This window comes from Brachyistius frenatus, unplaced genomic scaffold, assembly GCF_029030835.1.
Source record: "Brachyistius frenatus isolate BFR_SWC_R1_liver_20210118 unplaced genomic scaffold, ASM2903083v1 Contig_76, whole genome shotgun sequence".
Taxonomy (NCBI): Eukaryota; Metazoa; Chordata; class Actinopteri; family Embiotocidae; genus Brachyistius; species Brachyistius frenatus.
The window spans coordinates 1,698,309-1,712,012 of NW_027210675.1; the positions used below are offsets into that span (position 1 = coordinate 1,698,309).

The 13,704-nt window shown below is 42.4% G+C and overlaps 1 protein-coding gene across 5 annotated transcripts in view; it reads left to right on the top strand.

The window, feature by feature from the left end:
- gphnb (gephyrin b) overlaps nt 1-13,704 on the top strand; it is a 96,347-nt gene that overhangs the window by 34,986 nt on the left and 47,657 nt on the right. For all 5 annotated transcript variants that reach the window (XM_069708580.1, XM_069708581.1, XM_069708582.1 and 2 more), the window contains exons 3-6: nt 6,082-6,139; nt 6,360-6,452; nt 11,496-11,590; nt 12,083-12,149. In XM_069708580.1, coding sequence (XP_069564681.1) covers nt 6,082-6,139; nt 6,360-6,452; nt 11,496-11,590; nt 12,083-12,149 — 313 coding nt within the window. The remainder of the gene's footprint in view (nt 1-6,081; nt 6,140-6,359; nt 6,453-11,495; nt 11,591-12,082; nt 12,150-13,704) is intronic.

Consider the following 13,704-nt stretch of genomic DNA (forward strand, 5'->3'; position numbering starts at 1 on the left):
TGTGTGTGTGTGTGTGTGTGTGTGTGTGTGTGTGTGTGTGTGTGTGTGTGTGTATTAGTTTTTTGTTTGTATCTTTACCTCAGTGTAAACAAGTACCTTTATGATGAATGTTTTTGCATGTCTCAGGTGTGTGTGTGTGTGTGTGTGTGTGTGTGTGTGTGTGTGTGTGTGTGTGTGTGTGTGTGTGTGTGTGTGTGTGTGTGTGTGTGTGTGTGTGTGTGTGTGTGTGTGTGGGTGTCAATGTGTTGAAGGTTGAGTGAGCCTCCCTCCCCAGCAGTTGAGCCAACTCTGCAGCTCTGCCCTCCAGCGACTTGTGTTGTAACAACCTTTGTCAATTTCACAAATTGTCGTGGCTAAGAATAGCAAGAAGTCAATCAGATGGGTCACACCAGGCCCGATTTCACAGTCAGGAGACAGTCAGGGGACAAACACTCACACATAAACCTGTATAGCTAGAGATCCAGCGCCAAGAAGCTCTGTAGAGGCAGACGAAAGACTATTTGTCTGGATGCCGGTTCGAATCTGTCTGGGGGCCTATGTTGAATGTCATCACCTTTACTGTGCTGTCTGCAATTATACCCCAAAATACATGAAGATATAACATTTCAATGCTTCTTTTTCTTGCAAATATTCATACAGTGGCCATAAAATAATGTGCACATCAGTAAGCATTTACATCATCATCTCATCTGGGAACTAGTCAACTATTATTAGACCCCACTTCCCTTTGTTCTCAAATGACTCTGCATAGTTGTGGGAAACTTATTTGCACTTACTTGAGATTGCACTGCACGTCATTTTTATTCATTTTTTTTTCGACAAAGTTACAAACTAAACTTTTTGATGATTGCAGTTGTCTTTGCATTTTTCTCCCATTTGTACTGTAGCATTTACTCTCACAGTACTACACACATTTTACACACACCTGGTAGCATTGTGTTCTTCTTCTACTCGTTTTATTGTTTAAAGGCGTTTGGCAAACAGCTTTCAGGTGCATTACTGCCACCTTCTTTCCGTAGTTATGCATTACTACCAGGCACCCGTGAAAACACGGGAAACAAGACATGATGAAAAACAAAATTATTTGAATTTTTTAAATAAAGTTGAATGACTATTTGAATATTGTGACTTATAGTGACTTATGTTGTGCTTTAACGGTCTCAAAGCACTGTACAGTTTGCCTCCCATTCACCCACTCACACACACATTTGTCCGCATGTCAGTAGATCCAGGGATCAAACTGCCAACCATATGGTTAGTGGGCCACCCACTACTTGAGCCACAGGTGCACTACGTAGCATTATATAGAAGTAAGTTAGGTTTTGTATGTCAGTAATGTCTCAATAATTCTGAGTCTTCTACCTTCTACCTGAGCAGAGTATCGGTTTACACTGCATGTAATAGGTGGGAATGTTTTTGTTTAAATATATGAACTGGGCTTGATATGTGATGGTTTAGAAAAAAGAAATGAGATGAAGGAGAGAGAGAGAAACTGTCAGCAATGGCAGATCTGAACCACGATGACATTTATTCTGTAAATAAATAGAATGCTTGTGGGGTGGAGTGGTCTGCAGATTATTTTGTAGTGTGTGTGTGTGTGTGTGTGTGTGTGTGTGTGTGTGTGTGTGTGTGTGTGTGTGTGTGTGTGTGTGTGTGTGTGTGTGTGTGTGTGTGTGTGTGTGTGTGTGTGTGTGTGTGTGTGTGTGTGTACGTGTGGTTTAGTGGCCGTGAGTGGAATCATGGGAGTGGAACACCTCGCTGGGCACTCAGAAATCTCATCACAGTTAGAGGCTTGAAGAGGTGGGCTCGTCCACTCCTCCTCCTCCTCGTCCTCCATCCTTCCCTCTATCAGCTAACATGTTGAGAGGTGACCCCTTGAGAGCTTCCCTACATATGGATGAACCAACAACTCAGCTCTAATGGGCTAGACTCCACGCGACTACTGGGAGTGCGGAGATGGCTGAGGCTCTCTGTCTCCTCCCTGGACGGTGTGTGTGTGTGTGTGTGTGTGTGTGTGTGTGTGTGTGTGTGTGTGTGTGTGTGTGTGTGTGTGTGTGTGTGTGTGTGTGTGTGTGTGTGTGTGTGTGTGTGTGTGTGTGTGTGTGTGTGTGTGTGTGTGTGCGTGCGTGCGCGTAAGAAAGCAAGAGAAAAAAAGAGAGAGTGAGATTGAGTGCCCTGTACAAAGAGCTTGTATTATTAATGAAATCACCCTGGCAGATGGGTCTCATCTTGGAAGTGTCCCACAACCACTGAGATTTGCAGCTGGCTCACATGCACACACACACATCCACGTTTCCTCTCTCTTGTTAAGTGTGCCCCTGACAGTCTATCCCTCTTTTTTCTCCCTCTTTTCACTCAGTGACTCTCTTTCTTTTTCTGTCTTCCTGTCTTTATCCTCTTCTCTGTGCTCGTTTCTTATTCATAGAAAGATTTGGCCGAGGCATCCAGGCTTTCAGGCCAAAAACTACTGCCATGCTGCCCCTCCCCCAGCCCCCCCTACCCCTCCACACACACACACACACACACACACACACACACACACACACACACACACACACACACACACACACACACACACACACACACACCCCACCATATCCCTTCCCTCGCCCCACTCTTCCTCCTCCCATTCCTTCCCCCACCCACATCAGGATTTGTCCACACCTCGAGCGAAAAAGCCTTTATTCCAGGATGACTACCTCCGGCCGGCAGTTTGAAGAAGAGCTTTATATGTCATAACACCCCACAGTAGAAAGAGACATAGATGGGTTTTTGAGATTAAAATGTTGCAAGCCCTTTCCCCTCTAATAGGCTTCCCTCAATTCAGAGCACACCCACCCAAAATACAGCCGAGCACTCTATCTGCAGAGAAGCCAGTCATGCTGAAACACACATTTATGCACCTACTCGTATACGTATAAATACCACTCCACCTCCTATATGCATGATGCATACAAATACACATTCACATATATTGTACATGTACACATGAGCAGTCTAATGCATATATATACAAACACATGAACAGTAATAGCCTAATGATGATAATCAGACTAAAGTCTCCTATCACTGATTCATTCAGGGTGACATCATGCCCACGATAGCGCATCTCTGTTTGGAAAGTTGGATCACTTCGGTTTGTTTTGGTTCTAACCTGCGTGTCCATCCTGGTGATGTCATTTTCCATTAACAACCAGCCTGCAGTAGTTGTTAGGGGGAAAAACATCAGTAGTGGAGGAGCAATTAACTCGTGTACCTGTTGCATGCAAATGGAGCACAGGGAAGCTATAACCTTCTGGGGCTGATCAACATCAAATTTTGTGTCAAACTCAGGAAATCAGAGGGCTTTAAAAATGCAAACGTATACGGCAATGAGACGGGTGAGATTTTTTTTGAGTGACATTTGCATTTATGAGGTGCAGAACGTCCAAAACCCAAGAAGAGGCATCAGGTGAGGAGCGCGAGGAGAGGGGTGGGTTTTCTTTGACCTTCGGAGAGTTATGCACGGTGAATTTGGCCCTCAGGGTCAGACTGTCGACGCCAAATTCTACTTTGACGTTCTGAGGGAAAACATTCAGTGCAAATGACCTGAACGATGGCATGATGGCAGTTGGGTTCTCCAACATGACAACCCATCCTCTCAAAGCACGTTGAACACAATCATTGCTCCCCACCACACCTGCTTCACAGGATTTGGCTCCGAGCGACTTCTTTCTGGTCCTTAAAAATTTGACACAAAATTTTACGTGTGCTCTTTGCTGAAGTGGTAAAATTGCAAATGCACCTCGACCACTGCTCACAAAAGTGTGTGTAACTCCGGTGCTGATTTTGATTCAGCGGCATAACTCCAAACAGAATGTTATTCAATCAGAGCCATATATGTTAAACTATCTGTAGGGCTACACTCTCCATGTGGTGTTTAAAGTGTAAATGTAGTCGTACAGTAGACAAGCAAAGACCAAAACTTATACTGTATGGTATCCATAAGCTTACTGTACACTTCCTTACACACATACTGTTGGTTTCTATATTATAAAAGAATGCATACACATTATTGGGCATAAACATATGCAGTTTGTATGTATTTGCATGCACATACTCGCACACTTGCAGCTGAATGCACACACACACACACACGCTCAAAAATGTCCAGTCAACAACATATTGCTTTGCAGAGAAATGGCATCCCCGATAGTTACTGGAAAAAAAAAAAAAAAAAAACTGAAACGCAAACATTCATTGGCACACACAAACTCTCACACACTCTCTCACGATGAACAACACAGCAACTACAGGCTTCAGACAGGAGGGGTTGCCTAGGAAACGGTGGGAAGGAACCCTAGTTATTTGTGTTGAGCATATTTTCATTTGGGCTGAAACAGAGAGGCATAAAAACCCCAGGAGAGTGAAAGAGGTGATTTGTCCTGACAGCTCCTTTACTCTCCCGAGGTGTAACACAGACACACACACACACACACACACACACACACACACACACACACACACACACACACACACACACACACACACACACACACACACACACACACACACACACACACACACAAACACATAAATGGACGAGTGCACATGCATGAACACATACAAACACACACTCACATACACACAGACACATACAGAGATGCCAAAAATCCCTCCTCCCTCCCTTCTAAGCACATCAAGAGAAGTAAATCACTTGTGCCATCACAGGAATGTCAGCAGGGAAGTTGTGTGTGTGTGTGTGTGTGTGTGTGTGTGTGTGTGTGTGTGTGTGTGTGTGTGTGTGTGTGTGTGTGTGTGTGTGTGTGTGTGTGTGTGTGTGTGTGTGTGTGTGTGTGTGTGTGTGTGTGTGTGTGTGTGTGACTGTTCTGAGTAGCCCTACATGTGCAGTGTTTCATGAAAAACTACTTCTTTGATGATTCTTTCTAACTTCTCTGCATCTTTTGTCAGAAGCAGACAGCTTCCCTCTGAGCTTCATGCTTCGTCTTCTTCATGCATGCTCGCTGCAGTATTTTGCTGTTGTTGTCTTGCTTTAGCGTGTCTCTCTCCGCTGCTCCGTCGCACTGTTTGAAAGCCGAGCAGAGCCAATGGATTTGGTGAATGACATTTCCACAATTTGTAGCTCCATGTGTGAAGAGTTAAAAGAGTCCCCTTGTGGGTAAAAGTATCTGAAAGGCAGAAAAATAGTGGATGTTTTAGAGTTCATGGGTATTTGTCTGAGGGAGGGTATCATGGCGTTAAGTGGCTGACGCAGAGGGGAAACATGATGCAGTGGTCTCCCAAAAATAGCGCTCTTTAAAAAAAAAAAAAAAAAAAAATTGAAAAGAGTTACATAAGGGGTGTCTGTGCAGAGCCTTCACCTTGAGCCTGGGGTTGTTGTTTTTTGGGTGCCATACTCGGACTGGCCACAGGAGGTCGCCATGGCTCGATGTTCTTCTGCAGCAGCAGCAGCAGCTCTGTCCTTGTCAGAGCTCCCTTCTCACTGGGCCATCCTGTGGAAAATCCTTTCAAGAGGGGATGTTCAAGGGCATTCTCTCTCTCCTCCTTTTTGCTGCTGTATTTCTACGCCTCTCTCTCCTTCCTGCTTCTGTTTTGGTCGCAATCGACTCTCTTTACTTCCTCTATTACGCTCACACTTTTAGTACATTCTCAGAGTCTCTGTTATCAGTGTTCTCACAGATCTGCATTCTCTTAAATGTGCAATAAAGGTGTTTTGTTCTTGTTCTTTAAAAGTATTTTTGGTTGCAAGAGGCTGGATAGAGGATGGAGGACCAATCACTCAATTTACCTGCTCGTCTGCCAGGACTTTCTACTTGTAGCAGCGGGGCACGGTGCGCTGAGAGAAGAGACACTGTCCTTCGGTTTGTCTTCGTGGATTTCACTTCTCAGCTTCTTCTGGACTCTTTTAAACTTCTGACGATGTCCACAGCTTCTTAGCTGACCGTTTTGACCTACCTGTTGAGGTGTGCGGTAAATGTGCGAGAAGAGGTTCTCCTTGCAGCGATCAATAAAGTTCCTCGTCTGGAATCTAAGACATGGATGACTGCTTTTTGATCAAATGATTCTCTCTTGCTTCCTCAGGTTGGGGGGTATGATCTCGGCCTACAAGATAGTGCCGGATGAGATAGATGAAATTAAGGCAAGTACCACCTGTCTCTCTACTATATTTATCTGTACTCTATTTGTCTGTTTCTGTTATCTGCAGCGATGATTTTGATCGTCACTAATCATGTCTGCGCGCGTGTGTGTGTGTGTGTGTGTGTGTGTGTGTGTGTGTGTGTGTGTGTGTGTGTGTGTGTGTGTGTGTGTGTGTGTGTGTGTGTGTGTGTGTGTGTGTGCGCGCACGCGCTCACCAACAGGAGACGCTGGTGGACTGGTGCGATGAAAAGGAACTCAACCTCATTCTCACCACCGGAGGCACCGGCTTCGCCCCGAGAGACGTCACACCAGAGGTGGGCTGCACATGGTTTTTTTTTAACTTGAGTGTGTCAGTCGTGAATGTATCCACAAACAACAATTTTCAAAGCATATTTTTGTGGGATTTTTCTCTTTTTCCGTTTTGTTTTCTGATTAAACAGACAAATCGAGGTGTACAGATAGCGGTTTGTTGAATACATCATGACACACAGTACAGTACAGTACAGCACTGCAGGGTTCTGTTACAGTGAACAACATTATACAAGTGAATGGACATTTTTGAAAGGTGTACACTGCAGCTCCAAAATGCTAATTGACATTAACATCCTACTCAGTCATGAAAATGCTTCAAAGTCAGATTTATTTGTTCGCTGTATCTCTCAAATATGCCAACTACTAGAAACGTGTTACATAAGAATGAAGGAGGACAGCCGGGGGTGAAATATCGACACGTTTCTTTCTAAGAGGTCATATAAAGGAAGTAAAGGTACACAGTGCCACAACAATGCAAGTGTGATAGCCACTGATACAAAACATAGAAGAGGGAAGAGTTTTTTGTGTGTGTTAGAGGTCTGTTGAAAGACAGAGGTCTCCTGTTGCAGCCTGTTTTTGCTGATCACACACGTGTTGCAGCACTGATTAACACACAGTGTAATTAGCTCCACAGTCAAATGGGAAATAAAGAGGCAGAAGTTAGATCTTTATTGACTTCCTTTTTTGTAAAAAAAAAAAAAAAAAAGTGATTGTATTGAGGGCAGTTCAGAAATAATGGGTGCCAGTATGACTGTGTTGAGAGTTCCTGAAAGACAAACTACAGGACAAGAGGCCATGGTGGTGCACACAGTTAAAGTACACGATATAGTATCTTAAAACGGTTCCTTTTATTGTATGAATTAGCTGTGTTTATACTTCAGAATCGGATTAATGATATATTTCACATTTAGAGCCAGATTATAGAGGTTTTGTACTCAGTTCTGTCTTGATCAGCATCACTAAGCATTGTAGGGGCAAACATGTGTTTCTGGGGTTTCAAACGGAGACCTTTTTCAATAGAGGAATTCTGCTTCTGATTTCTGTCAAATCTGTCAGGGGACCGATGTTGAACATCCCCCTATCCTGTCTTTACTGTCTGCAATTGCAGTCAAAAATACAGAAAAACATCTCAATATGTATTTCTTTCAAAGAAAATGAATACAATGGTTATAATATTGTGAATCCTCCCTCTCTTTCCTCAAGCTCCTTCAACTAACATAATAACTAGTTATTACCACAACCATTGCTACTGCTGTTGTATTTAAAATTCAGTCCCAAATGCAGTGACTCAGTGTTATGTACTACATTTTAGCTAATATTTAGTTAATATTTTAGCATTTGTAGACTTAGATGCTGTAATCATCCATTATTCATTGTTTCTTGGGGCTTTGGTTCATTTACAGGAACAACTTTTGTCAACAGTTGCATGAAATAAATACCTGTCTGTTGTCACTGCAGACTTGACAAAGTGGTTTCATGTAATGTTGAGAGGACCACACTGTATTAAACGCCCTTAGATGACCTATGTTGTGATTTGGTGCTATATTAAAGAAACTGAATTGAATGAAATTGAATTAATGTAGTTGGGGTCACATCTATTTTTTTTCCTCCTATGGCTACTTACCATATATGATACAACTAGTTTAAATTAAGGCAACATCAAATTTTAAGTTTTGAAGTGTGTGAAAATGTTATGCACCCAATTAATTTGCATGCGGAAGTGCACACATGCTTGGATGCCCTTGTACTCTACAAGAGAGTATACAACTGTGTACACCTGCGAGGATATACATAGTCTTTGTCTTTACATGTACTCAACCAACACACACACAAGCAATTTGGCAGGGGATGAGCTGTGGTTCTCAGCAGTATCATTGGTCCTCATCAATCACGGTAGACAGCAGCAGCCTTCCTGGGACGGGGGAAGACACGTACACACTGTAGTCACTGATAATACCTGCTATCTGATTCAACCCTGTGTGCTGGAGACGGCGATATCTCTCTGTCTGTCTCCCTGTGTTTGAAGGCTGTACAAGACCCACGTGATTATATTCTGTTACAGCTGGAAGCAGGACAGAAGTAACAGATCCAACTTCATCTTCAATGCAAGATGTATAGTTATACTTTTCTATTATGTGGAAATGTGAATCTGATGTTTACCTGTTAGTAACTACATGTTTCTGTATTTTATATTGCATCTAATACAATCCATGTTTCAACTATCTGAATGCTGAAAACTCATTAGCTGACGTATCTCCTCCCCGTCGACATTCATCTACATCAGCAACCAATATTGATTTAATCACGAGGGTAATATGTCTTATTCTTGGTGAATCCATGCAATTAAACCTTTTAATGTTGAATTATTGTAATGTTTAACTTGGAATTTCCTGGAAAGACGAGTTAGTTGCTCCTCATTTTTCATGCGCAGTGTTTGCTTACATTGTTTGTCAGCTGGGTATTCTTCACATACAAACTGGCAGGGTCACATTTGGCTTTCAGAGGTTCTGTTCTTGCCAATTTCACCCTCTTTGCAGGGACTACCTCAAATGTAAATGAGCTTCAGCAGTTTTCAGTAACATCTTAATAGTTGCCAGCAGCCTGACTGTCATCCTGCTGTCTAACAACTTGTAGTAGTAACGATATATCACATTTCCCTCCAACCACACATCTTCTTTTCTCTACTTTTTCGTGCAGACTTACCGGCCGTATGTTTTTCTGTCCTGGCAGCAGATATTTTGGTGTGAAGTCGATGGGTATGGTAGACTGCTCTCGTGAAATGCAGTGCCAAAAATGAAAGATTAAACAATGTCTGCAGCTGCAGCCTGCTTTGTTTTATGCGAATGTGGGACTTCAAAACCTCTCCACTCTCAACCCATGGCGGTTTCCAAATGTTTCATATACATTTTATTTTTATGTAACAAAAATGTTGTTACACTGAAGCCACATGTAAACCTACAAAACGGATGCATGCTCGGTTAATTGCTTTCCTAATGCAAAGATAGTGAAAGGAAAAGTTCAGTACACAAGTTTAGCCAAAGCACCAATCACTCAAGCCACTATTATTGCAAAACATATCCAATTATTTACCACATAAAACTAGAAATTGAGCCACTTCCTGCTCTCTTTTTAAATGAATGTACAGTAGTATGTTTGCAAATCTTATCAGTCTGCATTCGTATAGATCAGTGGAAGGCTTTTTAGGATCTCATTCGGTAAGATTTCATCATATACCCTCATAATCTGAGAGTCCTTACCCTGCCCTTGCGATGCATTGCTTCACTCTCATCATACACAGTAATTAAGAACAAAATCTCACCCATTTTTCTGTTTTGCGAGTAGAGAAATAAATTGCCCAAATCATACTGCTTTTACGCCCCATCTGAATGCCTGCCACAAACAATCTTTGAGTCAAACGAACCCATCCCTGACTTCCTCCAATCAGTGACTTGGTATGGCCCCAGCCCTCCCTCCGTCTCTCTCCATCTCTCTTCCTCCTCTCCTCTCCTCCCCTCCTCAGTTACCTCCCACACTCCTCTTCCTCCACTTCTCCTCATCCCCCCCCGCCCTCCCTCCCTCCTTCCCCTCTCCTCTCCTGAGTCCAAGCCCGAGATGCTCATCAGTGGCTCCTCTCCTTTGAAGTCTTTTCTCTCTCCTCTCCCTCGCTAATGGTGCGTTTGAAGTGTCATTCAACTCAAGGGCACCCAACAGACACAGCTGGAGGAGAAGGCACTGTCTTTTTCGCTATCTATCTGTCAGGAACGTGCCGCATCATATGCAGTCCCACAAATATACAGTAAACACACACACTTTTTTTTTTTAACTATGCGGCCTTTAATTTCTTTAGTTTGCATATGCTGCACTGCTTTATTGGGCAACAAAGAGGTACTATTTAAAGTATATTGTTTCCTGTAGTCATATTTGCCTCATAACATGCTGCTCCATTAAAGATTGACTTTCTTTTGTTCTCTATTTTAAACTGACATTAATAGTTTCACAACCTTCACCAACTTTAGCTTTTAAAAAAAGTCTTCTAAACTCAGCATATGGCTGACTCTTTAATCTAAGATACCCATACTGTATATAACTGCATCATTTTGTCTCCTATCTTCAAAGAGTCCGATGTAAGGTAGGACTCACACTCCTATAGTTAGTTTTGTTTCATCCAGATCACATGAGAAACTTTTATTTATCGGCATTTTGCAAGCAGGCTAAATTTTGACAGCAAAAATCCCATGGAATACTAACAGCTCAATCCCTAAACACAGAGTTTTTTGGGCGTTTTTACACCTGAAACTCTAGACCAAGGTCCAAACCAACACCTGGTTTATTTTTATTATATTGCGAACATTTGATCTGGTTTGGTTGGGTTTTACACAGACAGTATATAAAAGTGGACGTAACGTCTGGTTCTGAAAAATAAGGCAAATTCGGAAGTGCCTCAAACTGCAATACCACTGAGTGCCACTAGAGTTTGGTTCCAAAAAGTCTCTGGCTCCATAGCCTCCAGTTCAACTTGTCTCATGAAATATGAAGTCAATAATCTGAAATGTGTGCCTGTGGTGCAGTAAGGTTACAGCTATCAGTGGGCGGGACGTAGTGTCGTCAGGTTTCCAATCAAAATTAAGTCAGATCCACCGTTCCCCCCCAACTCATCTAGATATGGTCACTTCCGGCTCCGAACCGCTCCAAACTAGCAAGCCAATGGGTGACGTCACTGTTGGTAGCCACTTGGTTTCACGTTGCAATTTTGCAAGCGCACTAAAGAACTTTGTGGTCCGAGGCACCTTTCACACCTAACATTTGGGTCCGGACCAAACAGACAACAGGTTCAACTTTATGGCAACTGAATATTTTCAAGGTGGGGGAATGATTCTGTCAAATCTCAGCAACCATCTCTTTCCTTTTATTCAGATTTGATTACACTCTCAGCCTTCAAAACCAGCTGTACAGTACAACATGTTTAGCTGAAATGGCATGGCTCGCATGCTTGGTTGGAATGTGATCACACTAACGTCTCTGCCTTCCCTGTCTCCTCTCTCCAGGCCACTAAAGAGGTTATAGAGCGTGAGGCTCCAGGGATGTCTCTGGCAATGCTGATGGGTTCCCTTAACGTCACACCACTAGGCATGCTTTCCAGGTGAGACACACTCTTACATATTCGATCCTTAATTGAATTAGGAAATTAGAATTTACAAAAACAATTATCATTCGAACAAAATTGTAAATCATTACATTTGTAAGAACCGTAGCACTTAAAACCAGTAATTTTCAGCTCCGACTGAACTTGCAGCAGAGCTAAAGTGAAAATGTCCTGTGACCTGACATTATAATTACTGTATTCAGAAGTGATCAGCACAGGAAGGTACTGAGGCAGCTTTTTTTTTCCCCCAGTAGAGCTTTAAATATAAATAATGTACGGTGCAGCTCCCTTCTATTGGTTTAAGAGGACCATAACACCTTCACATATTTATCACTGGAGTGCAGTGCACTATGATACACTGAACTGAGGTTTAACAGTGAAGGGAGAGGCCTGCATTACTATATTATCACCATCATGCATAGATCCTGAAATATTGCTCTTATTTCCTCTGTATTTATTTAACTGTTCTCTGTGTTTGTGTGTTGACAGACCTGTGTGTGGTATCCGAGGGAAGACACTCATCATTAACTTACCAGGAAGCAAGAAAGGCTCCCAGGTAGGAAATGCTGCAAACAGCTGCAGCAACCTCAGCTTCCTCCTGTGGATGTTAGAGTTAGGTGTAGGAAGGCCTGCAGTGCAAGCGGATGGAAAGAAACCGATTCGCCTGACATGGCCGATAAACTCAGACTTTCTGTTGACAGATCTGGAGCTATATTTGCGGGAAAGAAGAACTTTGAAATAGTTCTTGTGATAAGGAAGCTCATATCCCTAACTTTAATTTCGATTTTTGTGATTCAAATACACATGCGGTTTGGAGGGATGTCCTGATGATGCCACCAGTGCCTCACATGGTTGCTTACTGCCATCAGAGAACAAGTGTACAAGAAGCATATTGTAAAGCATCATATATATATATATATATATATATATATATACATAAAACTTTGTTTGTAGTCTGTAAATCTATGTATGTAGTCATTATCTGTGTGTGTATGTGTAAACACCATGTGTACAGTGTGTGTATGGATTTGCAATTGCATGACTTAGTGTGTGTCTCTGAGTGCATTCGTTGGAATGATTAATTGATCGTGTTTGTGCGTATAGAACTGTGTGTGTTTTTGTGTGAGTTGTTCGATGGTACATTGGTGTTTTGCGATGTTTCTGTGTTTTGATCCATATGTACAAAGCCGTAGATGCGGAACACGTGTGTGTGGGTGTTTGCTTACGCACATTTTTGTGTATGTCAATGCAAACCTGTGCACATGCTTGCATACTGTACATGCGTGTGTGTGTGTGTGTGTGTGTGTGTGTGTGTGTGTGTGTGTGTGTGTGTGTGTGTGTGTGTGTGTGTGTGTGTGTGTGTGTGTGTGTGTGTGTGTGTGTGTGTGTGTGTGTGTGTGAATGTGTATCTCCATCTCCCCTCCATCTCTCTTCCTCTCTGCCACGCTGACCTGCACATCTGTCTCTGTCTCGTTACGCGCCCGCTTCTCCTGATCGATTTTAGTATTTCTTTCAATCAATTACACCACCTCTCCTCCATGCGCTGCCATATTAGTGTCTCCCTCATCAACCCCCAGTTAAAGTTAACGGCACAAGCAGCCCATTGCAAGGCTTTTATTACGATGATCTGCTGTCATAAAGATAACGGGGAAGTCCAGCTGAGGGAGCCAGGCGAAGCCTCTTATGTCAGTGTCGGTTACGCATCTTTTAGCTGCTGGTTTTGTCTCTTTGGCCTCATTTACACTGCAGAAATAACACTGATCATATCTGCATATTGGATTTGGATAGTCAAGGTTTCAGTCATGAGCAAATGATTTTATAGATACATTGTGCATTTAGAAATAGTTTTAAAATGAAAACGGTTTAAAGAAAAAAACAGGTTTAAAGAGATACTTCAGCAATTTACCATTGTGTCTCTTTTATTAAGTTTAAGGACTCATTGCAGATTGGAAGATATTCTGATTTTATGTTATGATTTAAGCTCTGAAAACACTGTAACCTCCATTCATCATAATGCAACTCAGTAGCATGTTACTTCAGACCTGTATGACGAACTCTCCATCCTAACTTTATAACACAGAGACCCGAGATAACTCTGATGTACTTGGTCA